This window comes from Peromyscus eremicus, chromosome 8a, assembly GCF_949786415.1.
Source record: "Peromyscus eremicus chromosome 8a, PerEre_H2_v1, whole genome shotgun sequence".
NCBI classification, from domain to species: domain Eukaryota; kingdom Metazoa; phylum Chordata; class Mammalia; order Rodentia; family Cricetidae; genus Peromyscus; species Peromyscus eremicus.
In genome coordinates this window covers 17514958-17538042 of record NC_081423.1, presented here as the reverse complement: position 1 = coordinate 17538042, position 23085 = coordinate 17514958, and the positions used below count along the sequence as shown (strand labels likewise).

The following is a 23085-nucleotide window of genomic DNA, read 5'->3' as shown; positions in this document are numbered from 1 at the left end:
GAAAGAAAGAAAACTATTTAGAAGCCTTTTCTAGCTGAGTTAGAGAGAAGAGGAACAATCAAAACCTGAGAGAGACTTGACTCACCCTTGCTGGCCCTGAGGACACACCTTCTATAAGTCAGTTTGCAATCAAAAAGACACAAACTTTAGTCTTCCAACCATAAAGAACCCAATTCTGCTAACAATCCAGTGAACAAGGAAATGAAACCTCCTCCAGAGCTTACCCACCAATGCTAGCTGCCAACACCTTGTTTCATTTTGTTTTCCAAGACAGGATTTCTCTGTGTAGCCCAGGCTGGCCTCAAACTCACAGAGCTCCACCTGCCTCTGCCTCCCGAGTGCTGGGATTAAAGGCATGCTGCATCGCTGCTCATTTGTTGTTTTTGTTTAGGGATTAAACCCTGGGCTTCCAACATGTTCAATAAATACTTTCCCACCAAGGTACACTGATTTCAGCCAGGGAAGAGCGTGTTATGACCTCCAGCTCTGTAAGATAGTGTTTCAGCAGTAAAAGAGCTACGGGTGGATAAAAGTTACAAATGGGTATCCACCTCAGTATTCTGCTTTATACTCAAACTGGATACAAACTAAGAATCGACAGACTCAGGGAACGGCTAAATAACAAGATGTCTCCACAGGATAGAAACTGTTCTCTGACTGTTGCACAGACGCAGGCACCAAACCACCCATTAGAAAGGTTGAAATGAAAGCAGGCTGCAGAGGAATTAGCCTCCAGGCAAGGCAAGTACTTTGGGAAACTATTTAGTGGTCTCTTGGGCTGATAAACACACAAGTGACCTGTAACCCAGCACTGCTCTAACAGAAATGCACACATATGTTCACTAAAACCACGTGTGAATCCTATTTTTATTTTTTAAAGTTAAGCGTTTGGATGTGGTATGTGCACACAAGTGTTAGTGCACTCAGAAGCCAGAGGCATTGGCTCCCCCTGGACCTGGAGTTATAGGAGGTTGTGAGCCTCCTAGGGTCCTCTGGAAGAGCAGTACACACGTTTAACAGGTGGGTAGCTCTCTCATCAGCCCACTTACAAAAATTTGTGAAGGAGCACTCCTTAGAAGAATTCAAATGTGGGAGCTATCCAAACACTCGTCTACAGAAGAGATGGGGTTGACCAGTACTCACACACGGGATACCACACAGTAGAAGAAAGGATGCCACATACACAACATGGGAGAATCTTAATGAGATGGAAAAGGACCAGGCACAAAGAATATACAATGTGACTCCCTTTATGTATTTTTGTTTAAATCTAGAAAATAAGAACTAGTCTATAGTAAGGTCAAGACTGACTAGTAGTTGCTGGGGCTAGAGGCAGTCAAGGGGTGGTCAGACAGCATGGGGCTGCACACAGTTCTGGTCTGTCAACATTCAACAAAATCCCAATTTTCCTGTATGTAAATTTACCTCAGTGAGGTTGAGTAGGAGATAAGAGAGACTGACAGCGTTAGATGCTGGACTAGAGCTTACACGCACCACTAATGAGAACACCATGTGCCACAGCCTGCAAAGAGCTGTCAGTGTCTTTATTTATTTATTTATTTATTTATTTATTTATTTATTTATTTATTTATTTATTTTGGTTTTTCGAGACAGGGTTTCTCTGTGTAGCTTTGCGCCTTTCCTGGAACTCGCTTTGGAGACCAGGCTGGCCTCGAACTCTCACAGAGATCCACCTGGCTCTGCCTGCTGCCGAGTGCTGGGATTAAAGGCGTGAGCCACCACCACCTGGCATCAATGTCTTTAAAAATAACCCACCTGCAACCCCAAATACTCACTACTAGGTATTTACCTGAGAGAACCAAAACATACCCGCAAAAGGATTTGTGTACTGTGGCTGTGTTTAATACCTTTTAATTCAGAACGAAAAATAACCCAGCTGTAGACAACAGAAAATCAGATAAACAAATCGGGTTCTCTCACATAAACACTACTACTCAGGGGCAGGAGCTCCTGATCTTTGCCATGAAGGGATTAAAAAGTTAAGTGACCAAGCACTGGGGAGTCTGAGACAGGAGGACTGTAAGTCTGAGGCCAGCGTAGCTACATACTGAAATCCTGTGGGGTTTGTTGTTGTTGTTGTTGTTGGGGGGGGGGTTACTGGACATAGAAACACATTCCATTGGTGGTATTCTGGAGTAGGCAAAAGTAACCTGGAGTGACCAGCAGACTGGCAGAAGCAGTAACTACCCTCACCCGGGCAGGAGAGAACTTTCTGGGGTATAAACACTGTATCTTGATAAGGGGGATGGCTACCCAGATTTCTACATCTGTCATAGCTCCTACAACAGTGGTCCTCAACCTTCCTAATATGCGACCCTTTAATACAGTTCCTCATGTTGTGATGAGCTCCCCCCATAAAATGTTTGTTGCTACTTCGTGACTAATTTTGCTACTGTTATGAATCGTAATGTAAATATTTTGAGACAGAGATTTGTCAGAGGTCACAACCCACAGGTTGTCCTAGAGCCAGACTCCCAAGATGAGTACATTTTATTACATATAAACTAACAATAAAATCAAATTAAGAGCTGGGCCTGAGTCGGGCGGTGGTGGCACACGTCTTTAATCCCAGCACTAGGGAGGCAGAGACAGGTGGATCTCTGTGAGTTTAAGGCCTGCCTGATCTACAGAGCGAGTTCCAGGACAGGCTCCAAAGCTACAGAAAAACCCTGTCTTGACAAACAAAACAAACTAAAAGAAGAGCTGGGCCTGATAGTCATGCCTTTAATCTCAGCAATCAGGAAACAGGGGTCAATGGAACTCTGTGAATGTGAAGCTACCTGCATGGTGAGTTCCAGGCCAGTGGGGCTACACAGTGAGACTCTATCTCAGACAGACAGACAAACAAAAGAAAACAAAAGAGGGGGAAGTGGAGGAAAGGAAGGGAAGCAGGGAGGAGAAAGAAATAAAAAAATTTAAAACCATAGCCGGACATGGTGGTACACGCCTTTAATCCAAGAACTCAGGAAACAGAGGCAGGTGGATCTCTGAGTTCAAAGTCAGCCTGGTCTACAAAGCAGGTTCCAGGACAGCCAGGGCTGTCACCAGAAAAACCTTGTCTCAAAAAACCAAAATAATAATAATAATAATAAAATAAGCCCATGCAGGATACTGATCTGCCTTTAGATTAGTAGGTCTCCTTTCAAACGAGAACACTGAACTGCCTGCCAAGCTGGGCCAGAATGCAGAGCGGAAACAGAGGGAGAGCCTGGGATCTGAGTTGTTAGCATACAAAGTCTAACTATCGATGGAGGAACCTGCCATGCTGTGAAAATGTGCCACTCTGCACATGCTGCACCTAACAGATGTCCCTCAGAAACAGGGACATATGTATCTGCTGTCAAGGGCAAACCAATGCCTGCAGAAGTACAGGACAGGAGGAAGATGCTAATAGGCACAAAAGTGTCTTCTGTACTGATATGCCAATGCCAGACAGCAGAAGGAATGCCAGGGGAGTTGTATACAGGCATCCTGCAGTGTCAAAGCTTTTACTTACTGTTCTAGAACCAACATCAAACCAGATTTCTTCTGTCTACGAAGAGCAAGCACACTCAGCATGGAAAGCTCAGTGAAATACAGAACACTCAAAACATGACCACTGTAACACCAAAACTCATGGAGTCATCATTAACTACTTTTCATGTATTTCATGAAACATATTCACTTCATTTCCCTTTACATCTATACAGTATATAGTCACAATCAGCCCACTAGATCTATGAGTTCCACATCCATGGCTTTAACTGCAAACAAAGTATTCAAAGAATGACGGTGGCTCACTCCTGTAGTCCCAGCACTCAGGAGGTAGAGGCAGGCAAATCTCTTGAGTTCAAGGCCAGCCTGGTCTACAGGGTGAGTTCCAGAATAGCCAGGACTACACAGAGAAACCTTATCTCAAAAAAGAAAAAAAGAAAGAAAGGAAAGAAGGAAGGGAGGGAGGAAGGAAGGAAGGAAGGAAGGAAGGAAGGAAGGAAAAAAAGAAAAAAGAAAATGCATTTGTACTGAACACATGCAGATGTTATTTGGGTTTTTTAAAAGTTTTTTTTTTTTTTTTAAAGACAGGTCTCACTGTGTAGTTCTGGCTGGTCTGGAACTTGATATGTAGGCCAATCTGGCCTCAAACTCATAGAGATTCACCTGCCTCTGCCTCCTGAGTGCTGGATTGAAGATGTGTGCCACTCTAGCTGGCTCAGAATTTTTAAGGTTTATTTTATCTGTATAAGTGTTTTGCATGCACGTATGTCTGTGTACCAGGTTTGTACAGTGCCTGTCGAGGTCAGAAAAGAGTGCTGGATCTTCCGAAGCTATAGTTACAGATGGTTGTGAGCCACCATGTGGACCCTCCAAAGGCAACAAGTGCTATTAACTGCTAACGCCCTCTCCCCAATCCTCACGTTCAGACTTAAAACACACACACACACACACACACACACACACACCATTATTATGTACGTGTGAGTATGTGTATATGACTATGTGTGGGGGAGGAAGGCAAGAGGTCAGAGAACAACTCTGGAGTCAGCTCTCTTTCCACTTCTCCATGGGTCCCAGGATTGAACTCAGGCCACAAGGCTTACACAACAAACACCATTACCTGCTGAGCCATCTTGCCAGTCTGTGACAATTTTAGTATCATTATGCTTTCAACAATATGGATCACTTACTTTGTCTTTGGTATGTAAGTCCTCTAGAAGTCATTTAAAGCGGACAGGAGGGTGTGCAGGGTTAAAGGCAAACGCTGCACCCTTTTTCCTTCTATCTTTCTTTGTTTTGTTCTGTTTTGTTTGAGGCAGGATTTCTCTATATAGCCCTAACTTTCCTGGAACTCGCTTTGTAGACAAGGCTAGCCTTAAACTCAGAGATCTGCCTGCCTCTGCCTCTCAAGTGCTGGGACTAAAGGTGTGTACCCTCATGCCTGGCTTCTTTCTTTTTTGTTTTTGAGACAGGGTATCTCTATGTAGCCCTGGCTTTCCTGGAACTTTCTATATAAAACCTGGCCTAAAACTCACAGAGCTCTGTCTGCCTCTGCCTCCTGAGAGCTGAGATTTAAGGGCATGGGCCAGTACTCTTGGCTGTGTGTCATTTTATATAAGGGATTTGGGAATTTATGGATCTGGACATCTGAGAGGCTCCTGACATTAATCTCCTATGGACAACCACAGATGATTGCATTTTTCCCCACTTAACAAGGTATCCAGGATATCCCTGTTTCAATAAAATTCATTAAATGCTCCTCTAAATAAGAACATTTTGTCAGGTGGTGGTGACACACATCTATAATCCCAGCACTGGGGAGACAAAGGTGGGCAGATTTCTGTGAGTTGGAGGCCAGCCTGGTCTACAAAGGGAGTTCCAGGATGTTACACGGAGAAACCTGTCTAGAAAACAAAACAAACAAAAGAACATCCAAAGGCTGTATAGTTCGCCCCACGAATATAAGCATATCATGTTTCTGTTGAGGCATTCAGGTCATTTGTTTTTCACTTTTACATAAAACAAAAGTCTTGGTTCCCTCTGTTATGAGCAGTGTTTCCGAAGGCCAGAGTCCTAATGACTTGGCCAAAGAGAAGGATTTCTGGGATATGCTGACACGAGGCTGCTTCTTTAGAAGGAGTACACCCACACACCTCGAGCTCTGTGAGTCACCGACTGTAGTCTCTGAACCTTATGGGTAAGCACACCCTTCAGCTGAGGTTAGGGCTCAAGCTCTTCCTTGTACAGTGGCCCTGGACAGCTGACCTAGAACAGGAAATACTTCCAGTGACCAGACTGTCCTAGCAAAGGAAGCTGCTGTGGGGGTCAGCACAGGTCTGAGACATACCAGAGTGTACATACACTCTGATCTGGCTCCTGACTCCCAGGACCTTTTCATTGCGTGTGGGAGCCTTTGTACGAAAGCTGTGAACTTACTGGGAACTACGGATGGGGCAGGATGCACAATGCTCTTCCTACAAGGTGGCCTTCCAGAATTGCATAAACTCTGACAAGTGAATGCACTGGAAAGCAAGGCCATGAAGGGAATGTCCTGGCATGTCCACATTATCTCTGTGGGAAAGGCAAAGGCTGGGAGGAATATTCTCGGCTCTTTTCACGTGACCAAAGATGATAAGACCTAACACCAGGTACATTCCCTCACTGTACTTGTATTGGCTTAAGCTAACTGTAAATGTCACTTCATGTTTTGCTTGTTTTAATAATAAAAACGAGAAGTGCATTGTTTGCACTACCCTTAAACTCAAAAGCCTAGAGTCCGCTGGTCCCCTGTTCAGGTCTTTAGAACATATCTTTTGATTCTTGACATTTAGCCTCACTGGCTACGAGGTGGTTCAACAACTAAGCTCTAAACACTTTTGCTACTGAGCAGATTTACTTTTGCCTACTTGTTTTTGTTTTTTTTTTTTTTCCGAGACAGGGTTTCTCTGTGTAGCTTTGCGCCTTTTCCTGGAACTCACTTGGTAGCCCAGGCTGGCCTCGAACTCACAGAGATCCGCCTGACTCTGCCTCCCGAGTGCTGGGATTAAAGGCGTGCGCCACCACCGCCCGGCTACTTTTGCCTACTTGTAGCTAATTTGATGCCTTTAATAAAAAGCCTAGACAGATAAGTTTTTCCATGTTAAATTATAAAGGATAACTTCCAAAGTGAGCAGCTTTCTTTCTTTTTTATTTTTATTTTTAAGACAGGGTCTTATTTTGTAACCCTGGCTAGCCTGATACTCACTATATAGACCAGAAACCAGGCTAGCTTCAAAATGCCTCTGCCCCCAGAGTGCTGGTATTAAAGGCATGTGCCAGCTGATTGTGATGGTGTGCGCCTTTAATCTCAGCACTTGGGAGGCAGAAGTAGGTGGATCTGAGCTCCAGGTTAGTTCCAGACACACAGTGAGACCCTGTCTCAAAATAAAGCAAAGCAAAGCAAAGCAAAGCAAAGCAAACAATATCAACAAAATCCCAAACACAACTGTCATGATGTCTCCAGGTTAAGAGCACTGGCTGCTCTTCCAAATGGCTGGGTTTGACTGCCAGCACCCAAACAGGGCAGTTCACAACCATCTGTAATTCCAGTTCTAGGGGATCTAACACCTTCTTCTGGTCTCCAAGGCACTGAATAAATGTGGTGCACAGACATACATGCAGACAAAACAGTCATATACATGAAATAAAATAAAGGTTAAAATTTTTTTCTTTTGGCAAGTATGGTGGCATCGAAGGTGAAGCAGGACATGCCCCCACCAGGGGGCTACGGCCCCATCAACTACAAGCAGAACCTGCCTAACCAGCAACTGTCCGGCTACAGCATGTTCGCTGTGAGCATTGGGGCTCTTTGGCTACTGGAGAATAATGAAGTGGAACTGTGAGAGCGGGCACCTACAGATCGAGGATTTGGAGGTCCAGATCGCCCTCATGCTGCTCTTCCAGGCAGAGATGGATCAGAGGACTCTGCAGATTCTTCAGAAGAACCTGGAGGAGGAGGCCGTCATCATGAAAAATGTGCCCACCCGCAGTGGGTGAGTCTGTCCCACCAGGCGCTGGAAGCCACCCCTCCCCGGACAGTTGTACGGGCCACGCTCCAAGGAGGAGCTGGACAAGGCCAACTTCTGCTTCACCTGGTACATGTAGGGCCCAAGCCCACACCCACAATAAAGAATAGTCAAATAAATGCCAAAATAAATGCCAAAATAAATAAATAAATAAAATAATTGTTTTTCTTTTAAAGGCATGCATTGCCCGAGTGCTGGGATTAAAGGCATACACCACCACTGCACGGCTGAAACAATGAGAATTTTAGAGAAAGGAGAAAGCTTCAACTCTGACAACAGGAAAAGTGCCCTGTAAAGAGAGCTAAGTGTGGAGGAGAGCAGGCCCTGAGCTGGGTGTTCCCCGAGGGCCCCTTCCCACATAGGCTCCAGGTCTAGAAATGCTTCTAGACTTCTGACTGGAGTTATTAGCCCTTCTGTTCACACAGGAACCACCCTCAGTATTACTCACTTGTTCATGATGAACTGTGTTTAACTACCTGTGCAATACACTTAGGCACCAAAGTCCTTCCAAACGGTTCAATAGGAAGACAATTTCTTAAACTCGAGATTAGATTTCACTTGCCATTCTTATGCTTTGCACGCCCTGCATTTGCTGTTATGAATAGTAGTGTCTTGTAAGTATTCCCTGCTTATTAAGATTCATCTAAAAAAGTAGCATAATAAGTTAACTGTAGTTAGACATGCTCATAACTCCAGCACTTGGGATGTGGAAACTAGAGGATCAAGAGTTCAAAGCCAGCCGGGCGGTGGTGGCGCACGCCTTTAATCCCAGCACTCGGGAGGCAGAGCCAGGCAGATCTCTGTGAGTTCGAGGCCAGCCTGGTCTCCAAAGCGAGTTCCAGAAAAGGCGCAAAGCTACACAGAGAAACCCTGTCTCGAAAAACCAAAAAAAAAAAAAAAAAAAGAAGAGTTCAAGGCCAAGTTGGGCATGGTGCCATAGGTCTTTAATCCTAGCACTCGGGAGACAGAGGCAGGTGGATCTCTGAATTTAAGGTCAGTCTGGTCTACAAAGCTAGTTCCAGGACAGCCAGGGCTGTTACACAGAGAAAAGCTGTCTTGAAAAACAACAAAAACAAAAAACGAGTTCAAGGCCATTCTCACTTATACTTGGAGCTTTGAGGCTAGCCTGGGTTACATGAAACCCTGTAAAAGGCATAATGCCTGTCCCCATGAAAGAAGAGCCAGGCTCTCTGGAGAAACAGCTAGTTCCAGGCTAAGACGGGCCAGCATGTACTTAAAGCATCAACTGCACCAAAACCAGAGGATGCTCAGGTACTCAAGACACAGCCCAGAACTGCCAAAGAGGCCCCACAAGCAGGGCGCTATGTGAACACCACCAAGAAGACAGTAGTGAGGGGGGAGGCAGGCAGCAACAGAAGGCCATCACTTCACCACTGAGAAGGTAAAGGAACATCGCTGGCATCCACTGATACAATTCCTACAGGGTAGGAACCAGTGGGTACAAGAGACCTCAAAGAATCCAGAATGGACCACCATTCAGTGTCTTCCATCTGTCAGGGTCCTATTCTATCTGTTCCCAGAGTTTATGGGCCCTGACAAGTGGTATGGCAGATCTCAGCCTGAAAGAGGCTACAGGGACATAAGGACTCATAGCCTAGGCAAGACTGCTGACTCACACTCCTTGAGCAAAGTGGCATGGGGCAGGGCAGAGCAAGCAGCCTGGGCAGTATCTAGCTTCCTTGGTCACAGTCCACTTCTGAAGGAGGGATTTTCTGAACCTAAAGAAGAGAGTCTTGGCCACCCTGATAAGTGTCACTGTACCTACAATCTGTTCACACAGGTTTATTTGTTTTCTTTTATTTTGTTTTTCAAGACAGGGTTTCAATGTGTGGCCCTGGCTGCCCTGGAATTAACTCTGTAGACCAGGCTGACCTCAAACTCAGAGATCTGCCTGACTCTGCCTCTCGAGTGCTGGGATTAAAGGTGTGTGCCAGGACTACTTGGCTTCACACAGATTTAAAGTGTTTTGATCCTGATGCATTTACTCTGTTAACTACCCTCCATCTAGGTGTCGTACAGATCTAAAAGGTTAACAGACAACACTCTTGTCTAAGGACAATGGAAAGATGCCCACAAGTACCAAGTAACCCACAACAGTATGCACAGCTGGAAGGAACCAGGTCCACTCAGCAATAGCATCCAACATGATCCCACACACCCACACCTGAGCAGAAGCAGCAGCCTAGCCTCTGGGCACACAAACACATGGTTATCACATAGTTTAGCTCTTCCTCCAAGGCTAACATTAAGTCACTAGCCCAGAACTTCCTGCATTTGGCTGTCAACTCTGAAATAGTTCACAAACTATGAGGTTACCTGTCCCATGCCAGTACTCAGTTCTATCCTCTGCCCTTTTTCAGATGCTGGGTTGGATATCCCTCTCAAGACAGAGATGTCCTTCATCAAGGTTAGTTCAGGGCATGTGTCCTCTTACAAAGACTTAAGTTTGTACAGTTTGGCTTCAGGACTACCTCCACTGGAGGCCAGGGCTCTTCTGTTTCTCTTGTCATCAGAAACACAGATCAACTCTGGTGAGCCACAGCCCTTTCTGCAGCTCATAACCCCCCTGGCACAGCACTGATGGCATATGTTGGTTCTAAGATCCCTCCAGAAACCGCAGTCCATCTCTCCTTTCTCATTGCCCTTTGGGGGCCTGGCCACTTGGAGTACTTCCCGTCTTGCCCATCTCACTTCCCACTTGATATATTTATTTTTATTTATTTTGATGTGTCTGAGTGTTTTGCATGCATGCATGTCTGTGCACCACCTGCATACCTGGTGTCCTCAGAGCTCAGAAGAGGGACTCAGATCCCCTGGGACCGGAGTCACAGATGGCTGAACCACCATGTGGGAGCTGGAAATCAAACTGCGATTCTCTGCAAGAACAAGTGTCCTTAACTGCCAAGCCATCTCTCCAGCGTGCACCACCCCCCTCATTTTTAAATGTCTGGCAGAATGTGGTATTCTGCTACAAATCATCTAGTGTGCCTCACTGGCTTCCTGCTCGGGCCCTCCCTTCTGTACTATTCCCGTCCTCCCTACTTTCTGAAGGACAAATGTCCACAGATAAATGCTGCACTTGATAGTCTAACTACAGCAAAAGAGCCACATACTAGTGGACATGAGAGTCTCCTGTCATTACCAGGCTGGCTGATGACTAGGACACCTCCTCTACCCCTTATGGTCAAAATCTGAGCTTATCTTATTCATTTACCATCATGCTACAAGGACTCATAGGGCCTAGTTTTCCAACTGTCTCCTGCCTTACAGTCCCCTGGACACAGGTCTTGGCCCAGCCAGTCCCTCTCCCTGTGGATGCTCTGCTTCCCACCACCTTCTCACTGTGGTCCCCAACACCTGCTTTACAGGCTGGTGGTCAGTGTGGCCAACCACCTTCCCTTCCTTCTTGTCGTCTTTAGCTTTCTCTCAATCAGCATGCTAAATGCTGAAGACCATTCCCTGCATTCTTAGATAGCAGAGATGATAATGCTCTGGCCAATGTACAGCTCCACAGCTTCCTGTTCAATGTGTCCTAGTTTTAGGCTGAGTGAGGACAGCTGTGCAGGGATCAAGCAATTTCCTACCTTTCCAGTTCCAATCTTCAAAAAGAAAAGGAGGCAAAAGGACCTGCCAAGGGCTAGTTCCTTCCCTTCATGTCCTTCCCGCCCACTTCTTAACTCCCTGATACCGCGTTTCCTTCCTGAAACGCCGTTAAATTTAGATCACCTCCAAGCCACAAACAATCACACTGATGGAAAAGATGACATTATATATGCAACCTAACAATCTCAAGTGTGACCACACAATACTACCAGGGAGCGATGGGTCTTGCTGTCTACTTGCCATTTGAGCATTTGCTGTGTTTTTGCCCCTATTTATGACAATGCTAAGGACCAACAAAAAACAAATATTCTAGTAAGGTGTGGTAATCTTAGTACTCAGGAGGCAGAGGCAAGGGGATCACTTCAAGTTCAAGGCCAGCCAGGGCTACATAGTGAGACCCTGTCTCAAAAACAACAAAAATTCAATAAAAGCAAAATCTCTAATCTGCTATGCCTTGTACCCTGAATTCCTGGGAAAAGCTGGGTACATTGTAAAATACCCATAGCCCGGCGACGGTGGCTCATGTCTTTAATCCCAGCACTCGTGAGGCAGAGCCAGGCAGATCTCTGTGAGTTCGAGGCCAGCCTGGTCTACAGAGCGAGATCCAGAACAGGCACCAAAACTACACAGAGAAACTCTGTCTCGAAAAACCAAAAAACAATGGTAAAATATCCACAAATACATGACTGAACAAATGAACACAATGATGAGGTGGAGGTGGAGGTACCTGCACTGTGAGAAACAGAAGGTAACCAAGCCCCTTGCAGGGCCTGTGACAAATTAGAATGGCCTGTCAAGAAGTGACAACTCTCAGTAAGGATGATGTGCCTTCCCAGATGATAGCTGGGTCAGGTAAGACCTGGGACAGGTCTTCCAAGGCGTGGATCTCAAATAAAGTGGGCAGAAGCAGTGGCTGTCTGGCAACCTCAGGCACCAGGAAGGTAAGGAGAGGCAAACCACTAAGTGCCACCGCTCCACTGTTTGAGGTCTGCCTGTCATTGTCCCTGTCAGTGAAGGCTAGAACCCAAGACCACACCACCCAGGAAACAGCAGTGCTCCTAGAGCCTCATCTGTAAGATGGGAATCCTGGTACTGGCGAAGATTAAATGATGACTACAGACATGCTTAGCAGCACGCCTAGCACAAGCCACACACTGGAGGCACTGGCTGTTGCACCAATGACAGCTCCTTCCTGTTCCTCCTGGGGCCACCAATCTGCCAGAAAATCTGGCATCTAAAATAGGAAAGGCAGACAACCCCCTACACACACACACACCATAAGTTACCCCAGAGTATCCACAATAAAATCTAGACCAAAGTGTCCGGTCTTAAACAGAGATGAGAAAGGACTGTGAGGGGTTACCATGGTGATCATGAGGACCAGCACCAAGTAACACAGTCAGTATAGGGAAGCTGTACACAGGTTGTTCACTGACTCAGAAATACACGTTTAGATCAGGCACAGTGGAACTGTAATTCTAGCACTAGGGAGGCTGAGGCAGGACAGCAAATATAAGTCCAGCTTGAGGTACATAAGCAAGACCCTGTCTAAAAAAAGGATGACTAAAAAAGAAAGAAAGGTATATGCAACCCTCATGGTAGCGCTGGAGATAAAGCAATGGATGAAACATGTGGAGTATATGATGTAAAGGCAGGTCCAAAAACAGAAAATACAGAAGAGTGTTCTAAATTTCCCCATGAGGGGAGCTGGAAAGTTGGCTCAGCAGTTAAGAGTACCTGTTGCTCTTGAGGAGGACCTGGGTTTAATTACCAGTATTCATATGGTGACTCACAACTATCTGTAACTACAGTCCCAAGATATTCGATGTCATCTTTTGGCTTCCATGGGCACCAGGAATACACATGGCACACAGACATACATGCAGGCAAAACAATCATGTGGTGCCTGCTGCTTAAGCCTGACCTGAATTCAATCCTCAAATCCCACATAAAGGTGGGAAAGAGGAGAGAGAAACAGTTCCCAAAAGCTGTCTTTTTTTCCCCTTATTTTATTTATTTACCTATTTATTTTGGTATATTTGAGACAGGGTCTCACTATACAGCTCTGGCTGTCCTGAATTCACTATGTAGCCCAGGCTGGCCTCGAACTCACAGAGATCCACTTGCTTCTGCCTCCTGAGTGCTGGGATTAAAGGCATGTGCCACCATGTCCGGTCAAAAGCCGTCTTTTGACCTCCACGTGAGTGCCATAGCATGTACACATACACACACATAATAATAATAAAATAAAACATTTAAAAATTCCCCTTGAACCTGTCATTTAGAGAAATGGACTTCAACCCAAATGAGAAGAAACATGGAGCTAGCATGTTATTGGCCTGTGGGTCACCGATGTGACATCATAGCCCTGACTCTATCTAGCAGGGACCTCACAGCATGTTGTGACATAGGCACACATTATCCTCACTCTTTCAGGGTGCATGCATCATCTGATTCCACAGACATCTCCATAACCATCAAATTCATTCATGGCAACACCCAATGACAGTTTGTCCTGTGCCTTGCCTGCCTCCCTCCCTATTCCCAAACAACAATGGCATCACTCTGCAGCTTCTTTCTATAAACACTAACTCCCAAAGGAACAGAGAAATGAAACAACACCCATGGACTCATTAATGAATGTGGATCTTTCAGGCCATGAACATATAAGCCACAATGGATTTCCTGAAGGACCTAACACTCAGGCATCTTTGTAGGAAATAGAGCAAGATGTAATTGCCTTAACTGAGGATGTTCAAGCCCATAACAATAAGGTCAAATAAGGACAGTCTTGTGTGCTGTAGCAATAATGTTTCCTGGATTCAAGGATGACTACTCAGTTGGCTGACTTAAGGCCAACACGGACCTATCATTCCAGGGCCATACATAGAACCAGAGGCAAATCCATTCATTGTATGTTTGTGAGCAGAGCTGCTCACAGAACACCCCCCAATCCCCCCCACCCGCACCACTCTTCATGTCTTCTCCCATAACTGAGAATCCACAATGCCTTTGCTCTGGAGTGTAATTCCCCTGTGGATGCCTAGGTGGAAGCTCTCTGCAGAATGCCCTGTTGCATCTAAAAGAGAAGAGTCCCTGCTGCATCTTCAAAGCCCTAATGTTTCCAACTCCACAGAGATCCTAACCACAAGTATCTATATTACCAGACCTGGGGGCTCCTGCAGATGCTAGGCATATGGTCACAGTATCATAATGTCACTGTTTCAGGTGCCAGTGCTAATTAAAAAAAAAAAAAAGCTGTTTTGATGACTCACATGTTTGTGAAGTCAGAGAGAGAGCGCGATGTTCACACCTGAGGAACAAGCTAGACGAGATGTTAAGACAGGTAACTCAGCTGTGAGCAAGAAGGCGCTCAGGGCCAATATGGAGCAGCAGGCCCCTTCCCAGGTGAGGACCACCCTGCTGCTAATCAGAGGGACCCTGAACCTTGAAGGGTGGGTTTTTTTGTTTTGTTTTGCTTTTCGAGACAGGGTTTCTCTGTGTAGCTTTGCACCTTTCCTGGATCTTGCTCTGTAGACCAGGCTGGCCTCGAACCCACAGAGATCTGCCTGCCTCTGCCTCCCAAGTGCTGGGATTAAAGACGTGCGCCGCCACCCCCCGCCCCGGTTATTTTTTTTTTTTTGTAATTTTTTACACTTATTTTTAAATTTTTTTATACTTATTTTTATTTTATGTGCACTGGTGTCTTGCCTGCACATATGTCTGTGTAAGAGTGTCAGCTCTTTGGAGTTACAGACAGTTGTTAGCCACCATGTGAATGTTGGGAACTGAACCTGGGTCCTCTGGAAGAGCAGCCAGTGCTCTCAACCACTGAGCCATCTCTCCAGCCCCAATACTGAAGGTTTTGTTTTGTTTTGTTTTTCAAGACAGGATTTCTCTGTGTAGCCTCGATGGTCTTGGAACTCACTTTGTAGACCAGGTTGGCCTCAAACTCACAGAGATCCGCCTGCCTCTGCCTCCCAAGTGCTGGGATTAAAGACGTGAGCCACCATGGCCTGGCCTGAAGATTTTTAATAATGATGAGGAAAATGAAACATTCACCTATCGTCTAAGAGAAGCAGAAGTCCAGTTCTTTCAACAGCAAACACATTGTGCTCAATCTCTAGAACCAACTACTTTATCTCTTCCAAATGCCTCTTCTATGAGGAGGGCCCAGGTATTCTCAGATCCACCAACTTCACTCAGTGACGCAATGCTCTGCCCACAAAGACCTGATATTTGTGCTGTATGCATTTTAACCCGACACAAGAAATGTACTGCTACAGCTGAGGCAGGCACTCTTCCCTCTCTGCTCCAGACTGCAGGAGCCACACACCGACCTGCGGGTGTGCCCTGGCCTCACAGCTTGTGCGGTGTAAAAGCATTTGGTGAACGGTACCCTGTGGCCAGCAGCCCACAGTAAGCCTCACATCTCCATATGCTTTATGTGCTACTGGCCCCACTTAAGTTAGCATGTCACAGGAAATACGGCAATATACAGTTGACAGAGGAGATGAGGAAAGAAGGTCCGACTGGAGGCTGTATGTACATGCGGTTGAAACTGGTGTGGCTCATCAGATGGGGGCCACAAGCTGACTCTCCAAAGCACAAGTTAACGCTAAGCACTTTCGAAGCCAAGCCTATCCCTTCCCACACTTCACTGCTGGAAAAGCAACTCCAACGCCTATCTGAGCAGGACTATCACACCCTGGGACATCCAGTCAAATGGCAGTCAGGGTGGCCTGGCTGGTGCAGGGGTCCCCTCATAAGCCCCAGAAAAGAAAACCATGGCTCTTCCTTTCCTGCACTTAAAGATGTCTGCTGTAGACTGGGGATGAGAGCAGGAGCTTGGGAAGGAGGTACTGAGAAGACCCAACACTGGTACTCAGAAGCAAAGGTCCTCCACTGAAGTACTGGTGATCGGCACCCTCGACAAGTCCTAAGTCCTAAGAGTGGGAGATGTCTTGCTCACACGCTCAGCTGTTATTTTCAAAGCCGCCAGTGCTCGGAGCAGTAAGACAGGACTAACAAGACCCCAGAGGACGAGGTAAAGAGGCAGAGAGAAGGGACCCAGGAAGAGAACAGGAAGGTAAAACGAATCCAGTGATAGTAGAACGAAAGGCCCATTGGACATTAATTCCTCCGGAGTCAGCAGTCCCAGTAGCCTGTGATCCAGTCCCACCTACTGTTAACTACAATTTTACCTTAAATACCCAAATTAAGAGACAAGCTCAGGCAAGTACCAGTGATGCAATCTACCTTGTGTATTTTTTGTCGTGTACCCGGAAGTTAACAAGAATCACATCGCGGCCAGGGTATTTTCTCCCTGCATAGGGTGCGGTATCCGTGAGCGTTCGCTCAGGGACAGTGCGGTGAGCACCCGGCCCATCGTGCGGTATCTGCCGCACGGGCCATTCCAGGCCCCAAGGGACTCCAAAGACCTGCGGCTGAGACTTCTTACTAGCCGGTCGCCGCCACCCCGGCCCGCGCCCGCTCGCCGACAGCTCTCCAGGGCTGGACTGGAGGGTACCGCAGCGACACGCGCAGAGGACGCCCGCGCCCGCGCCAGGCCGCTCCCGCCCCGCGCGCCCACCGCCAAACCCGGCCTACCGTTGCTGTAGGCGTATGGGGACTCAGCTGCGCCGTCCTGAAGGCTCTCCAGGATCTCGCCCTTGCCCACGTCGCTGTCGCCCACCAGCAGGAACTTGAGCAGGTAATCGTAGCTCTTCACTGGGCTGCCCTGGGTGCCCATCCTCCCGCCCGCCGCACCGCGGCCCACGGCGCCACCGCCAGACCTGCGGGCGAAGGCTGGTGAGCGGTCGTGCGGTCTCCACGCTAATGCTCCCGCCCGCAGGCCAACGCCCCCAGTGCACCCACCCAGCTGCCTCCAGCTTCACCTCAGCCTCCTGGCCGCCGCCGCCGCCCGCCGCTTCCCGCACAGCACCGCGCAGCCCCGCAGCCCCGCCCCCGGATGCCTAGCCGCCATTGGCCACCCTCCGCCGGCCCTCCCCGGGCCATTGGCCTGGCAGCCTGGCCGTCACGGTCGCCCCGCCCCCACGTCTCCCCACACACAGTGCCGCCGAGCCCCCGGTCGCCCCGCCCTGCCCACTCGCCACTACTATTGGTCTCCTGCCACCCTCTTTCCCACCACTGTTGGTCTATACCCTTGTCCGTCAACGCAGTCCCGTCCCCGCCGTTTCGTACACAGTGTTGCGGAGGCTGGCTATTCCCCGCCTCCTCACAGTGACCATTGGTTACTTCCCCTGATTTCCCTGACTCATTGGTCGCCCTTGCACGTCCGTCCGAACTACTGCCCTACTGCTTCCTGCAGACTGCCTCAGAGCCACAGCAGCCCGGTTCACGGACCCTGCAACCGCCTGGCCTCCCGCCCCCTCCTTATCACTATTGGCTACTGCTGCTGAGGCATTTGTGCCATCTCCCATCGATCATAACCTTCTAGGCCCACCCCTTTCCTAATTCTCGCCAATCAAGAGTCAAACATTGCACAGGTCTGCCCCTCCCCCTTCGTGGACTAGCTGCGGACAGCGACAGCTCCTGCCAAAGGCGACATGGCTGAGTCCGGGAGGGCCAGGCTATCTAATCAAGCGGCGGTGGCTGCTCTCACAGAGACCCAGAAGGGAAGAAACGCGACTTGGATGTACCACCTCGGGCTCGCTTTCCCCGGGGGCAGGGCGGGGACAGCCAATTAGTGCTCTTCGCGGCGGGGGGCGAGGCTCTCTCCCAGGTTGACTATTCTGGGAGGCGGGACTTCCTCCTGGCTGTGGAATGGGCGGAGCCGCGGCCGAGAGGTTAGGCCCACCGGTGACTGCTGAAGTCCTCTTCTGAGCTGCACTTGCAGAGGCTCTTGTGGGGACATCTTTCTCAGTGGGGATTCTGGAGGCGTGAATCAGCGACGGACAGCGCTGGCCCAGCAGACTCCAGGGTAGGCAACCCGTGGCAGGTGCACTCTTTCGGCCAGCGGACTAGAGGGCCATGGACAGCGTTCTTCATGAGTGCATTCAATTGCAAGAAATCCAAAAAGTAAACACAGGTTGGGGCCAACGCACTTGCAATATAGGCCTGAAGATAGGAGTTTGCTCTCTCTCCTGTGGCCTTCCATCTGTAGTTCCCCCCAACCCCCACCCCGGCTCCTATTGTAAGGAAGGAAGTAAAGACAAAAACTTGTCCAGAAGTTCCAGGGCTAACTGGCCTGGAATAAGCAGCAAGCGGTGAACAGGAGAAACCCTGTCTTAAGGTGGAAGACCTGAACTGACTTCTGAAAGTTGTCCTATGACCTCTACACAACATGGGCACGTGTGCTGCACACACACACACACACACACACACACACACACACACACTGTACCTTGGAACAGTTTTTACCTGTCTGTGCAGACTTCCTGAACATGCAATCAGATAATAGATAAAATGAGGTGCTGGATGAAGAGCTGACTCAGCAGGTTCAGAGCACTTGTTGCTGGTTCGTTCCCAACACTAGCACCGACATGATGGCTTACAACTTACTGTACCTCGTTTCAGGGGATCTACACCTTCTGACCTTCACAGGCACCAGGCACACGTATGATCATAGACATACACAAAAGACAAAGCACCCTTCTGTACCTTCTGGGCCACCAACCAGCTCCCAAATCATGACACAGAGACTTATTATTAGTTTTAAATTTCTGGCTAGCTCTTTTTAACATAAATTAACCTGTTTCTCTTTATCTACCCTTGCCTTGGGCTTATTACTTTCTTACATCTGTATACCCTACTTTCACTGCTTCTCCGTGTCTGGCTGGCTTTTGCCTGGCTTCGCGCTCTAGGCATATCACCCTTTCTCCTTCTCTTGTTCTTCTTCCTTCTCCTCTCAAGCCTAGATTTCTCCTATTTATTATCTCTGCCTCACAGCCCTGTCTATCCTTCTTCTGCCTAGCTATTGGCCTTTCAACTCTTTATTAGACCAATCGGGTGCCTTAGGCAGGCAAGGTGAAACAAATGCAACACATCTTTACATGAAATGTAGCATAAACAAAAGTAACACACGGTTTACACAGAGAAACGCTGTCTCGGAAAAAAAAAAAAAAAAAGATAAACTGTGTGTGATGGCACAAGCTTATAATCCCGGCTGCTTGGGAAGTTGAGACAGGAAGCCAAAAGAGAGGTTGCCATCAAAGCTGACTCAGATGCAGCCCCTGGAACTTGGGTGCTGCTTCTTCATATGACAACACTTTCTGACGCACAAGTCTGTACAGGGAAAGCCAGGGCACTACCAGTGATCAGGTGCCCTTGGAGTACTGAGCATGCCCACAGCTGACATCTCGCCTGGCTGCCAGTAAGGTAAGGAACAGGACCAGGCAAGAAGCCCCAGCCCAGCAGGTTGACTGTCACATGCCTATAGTCCTACTACTCAGGAGGATGAGGCAGAAGGATGGCCATGAGTTCAAGATCAGCTTGGGCCACAAAACCCTGGCTTTAAAGGAAGTGCTGGAGAGATGTTAAGAATGGTTGCTGTACTTGTGCAGGTCTGGAGTTTGGTTCCCAATACCACATCCCACAGCTCACAACCACCTACAACTCCATTGTCAGAGGATCCAATGCCCACTTGTGCCCATCTTGGGCACCCACACTCACATGCACAAACACTCACACAGACACAAATGTATAATTAGAAATAAACCTTTTTAGATCCTCATGCCAACAATGGCCAAGCTGGGTGAAGCAGAGTTGCCTTGTCTGGCAGCCACAGAAGAGCAGGTCCAGTTTACAGCAGATGCTGAGCTGTGATGGGATAAGCATGTGGAAAGGGACATCTACCAGACTCCCACACTGAAAACTGTCTCTTTAGCTGTGTGAACACTTTATCGACACTACTCCTGACATGGATTGGTTTTCCCAGATTGTACAGAAAGGAGGTCAGTGGCCGGGCAGTGGTGGCGCACACCTTTAATCCCAGCACTCAGGAGTCAGAGGCAGGTGGATCTCTGTGAGTTCGAGGCCAGCCTGGTCTACAAAGCGAGTTCCAGGAAAGGCACAAAGCTACACAGGGAAACCCTGTCTCAAAAAACAAAACAAAACAAATAAACAAAAGGAGGTCAGTGGAAAATCCTTCAAGAGAATGGTAAAAGACACAAAGGGCTTGACATTAAGCAGACTGAATGATCAGTGGATGGAGAGCTGTCAATCTGACGTCAGTTAGCATCAGGCACATACTAAGTCTATTGATGCTAAAAAGTAACAAATGTTCAAAAAGTGAAACTGGAATCCAGTAATTCCAGGCGATATCTCACCAGCTATTTAATAAATGTGAGGTCTCAAAAAAATAATTATATCTTGTTAAAACACAGTCACACACAAGCCAGCCAGTACACTTGGGAGGCTGAACAGGAGGACTGTCTCAGGTTCAAGACCTGGCCTACAGGGACCCTGTCTCAAACACACACAAACCAGCACAGAAAGGGGTCTTTCCTCTTTTTCCCCCAAGGGATTGCTGGGCCTAGGCCTTGCCTCCAGCAGCAGGTACCCTTCATTCAAGGCAGCCACACACTGAGTAACTATCTCCCTCCACAGTTGAGGACATGGCCTTTATGAGCATCTTTTTTTTTTTTTTTTTTGGTTTTTCGAGACAGGGTTTCTCTGTGTAGCTTTGCGCCTCTCCTGGATCTCACTTGGTAGCCCAGGCTGGCCTCGAACTCACAGAGATCCGCCTGGCTCTGCCTCCCGAGTGCTAGGATTAAAGGCGTGCGCCACCACCGCCCAGCCCTTTATGAGCATCTTGACCCTGTGGACACTGCCACTTGGTTTGCCACAGTTTTCAGGAGAGCTTCTGTGAGGGGGCAGTGCCAGGGAAATACTAACAGAGTTCTCCTCACTTGCCTTCAGGGATAGGCTTTCCTGCTATTCTCTTGGTCAGGGTATGTAGGGTGGAAGCTCCTGGGTCCAGGAGTGCAGAACCACACTGAGGCCTTCCAGCAAGACTTCTCAGCTCATTCTTAACCTCCAAAGGATCCCAGAAGTTATTACCTGCATCTTTTTTTCATGCTATACTTTTTGCCCAGGAGTGGCCATTTGCTGGACTCTGGGTCACAGTAGATTAGTAAGAAACATCACACCCATCCACAGGTCAACAGTAACCCAAAAAGTCCTGACCTTCAGCTGATGAGTTGAGGATGGAGTCCCTGGAGAGCCAGAACCTACTTGTCAGGGAGATCCCCTCCTGTAGGGGCCACTGGGCCCAGCCTTGAGCCTAGTCTATATTCCGATGGCTCTCACCCCCTGAACTGGCAGTAATGTCTGTGAGAACCTTTCTTCTGAGGTGTAAGCCTTGAAACAGTGATGCTCATCCATTGGTGCTGAGTCTATCTGGAAGGGAGATGCCCAGTGCCCCTTTCCAGAGACTATAAATCACAGACAGCCTGTGGCAGGTGAATTCAGGTGTTGACTTGACTATATTAAAGAATACTGAGAGAACTGGTCACACTTTATCTGTGAGAATATTTCCAGAAACAGAGATGGGCCTTTGAGTCTGAGTGAACTGAGCCAGCATGGCGGCTCACACTTTTTTCACAATTTGTCAGGCGGGACTCATGGGTGGTAAGAATTAGATTTAAGTCATGAGGGTGGCTCCCATGATGGCATTAGTGGCTTTAGGAGAACCGAGCTAGCACACTTAGGTGGGACCCTAAGTCCTCAGAGAGCTCTGGGAATCATACAAGAAGACAGACCCTGGGCCCTGCAACCCTGTGTCCAGGAAGCTCAGAGGTACCCACAAAAATTTCAGTTGGGCTGGAAACAGAACTCAGTTGACAGTTTGTCTAGCATGCATGAAACCCTGGGTTTGATCCTGAGCACTGCATAAGCTGTGTGTTGCACATCTATAATCTCAACTCTCGAGAAGTAGAGGCAGGCAGATCAGCAGCTCAAGGGCATCCTTAGCTACATAGCCAGCTTCAGACCAGCCTGAGATACATGAGACCCTGTTTCAAAAGAGAAAGAAGTTTCAATGACTCAGAAGTCCCGGCCTTAACCCGGCAGCAAGGAGGAGCCAGCCCCACAGTAGACAGATCCAGACACCTGGATTGACATTGCAGCTAGCGGAGAATGGGGAGGGCAGGCCATTTCCGCGTCCCAAGTGTCTGGAGACAAGCTTCTAGTTATAAAGGAAGGCAGCTTGTGACGGGAACCCTGACATCTCCTGGGGAAAGCCACCTGTCTCCCAAGGTAATGCCGACACAGACAACGGTCCTTGTTGTTACACGTGCACTAGCTATGTCCGAGACTCCTCAGAAAAACCTCCAAGGACACAGCTTTCTGCAAGAGGCAACTCTTGGAGCTCCAATGCCAGTGTGCCTCTGCCAGCTCTGGTGCCAGGTCCTGACTGGTTCCCACAAGGGCAGACAGCCCAGCACTTTGCTGCACAGAAAGACAGCTGCCAGGCAAATCTCATGACAGGGCTGCACAAGGGCCAGCTGGGCTGAGATCAGCACCTTCTCCTGATGGGAGTCCAGGAGTTTAGGGGTGACAACAGGCAGCTAAAGGATGTGTAAGGGTGGCCCGGCAGAGTGGGGAAGGGATGCATGCACCGGAAGTGGTAACCTGTGTATAGATGCACCCCAAAGGGTTACCAAGAAGCCCAGGTCCAAGGCCTCTGCATTTGGACCAAGAGACAGCTGTGTGTGTGTTGGGGGCGGTGATGGCTACCTAAAGTGTAACCTCCTCCAGTACTGTAAATGAGAGCCACTTTGAGCAAGCTCTAAATGGGCACTTGATCACACAGGGAGGGCCCTTTGGCACTTCCCAGCTGGCCTCTACTGATCCTGTGTGGAGCCCCAGGCTAGGAAGAAACTGAGGGCTTCCTCTCCTAACGGGACAACAGGCCTGGAGGCATGTGAAGACTGCAGGT

General features: G+C 48.1%; 1 protein-coding gene and 1 pseudogene across 1 annotated transcript in view; one reads left to right on the top strand and one right to left on the bottom strand.

Annotated features, from left to right (window-relative positions):
- Positions 1-17149, bottom strand: part of Rab40c (RAB40C, member RAS oncogene family) — a 35864-nt gene extending 18715 nt beyond the window's left edge. Inside the window, exons 1-2 of the mRNA XM_059270273.1 lie at positions 17081-17149; positions 16794-16978 (exon numbers count right to left, since the gene is read on the bottom strand). Of these exons, the coding sequence (XP_059126256.1) occupies positions 16794-16935 (142 nt within the window). The 5' untranslated portion in view covers positions 16936-16978; positions 17081-17149. The remainder of the gene's footprint in view (positions 1-16793; positions 16979-17080) is intronic.
- On the top strand, positions 7215-7638 carry LOC131916063 (NADH dehydrogenase [ubiquinone] 1 alpha subcomplex subunit 13-like; annotated as a pseudogene).
- Positions 17150-23085: the final 5936 nt, after the last annotated feature.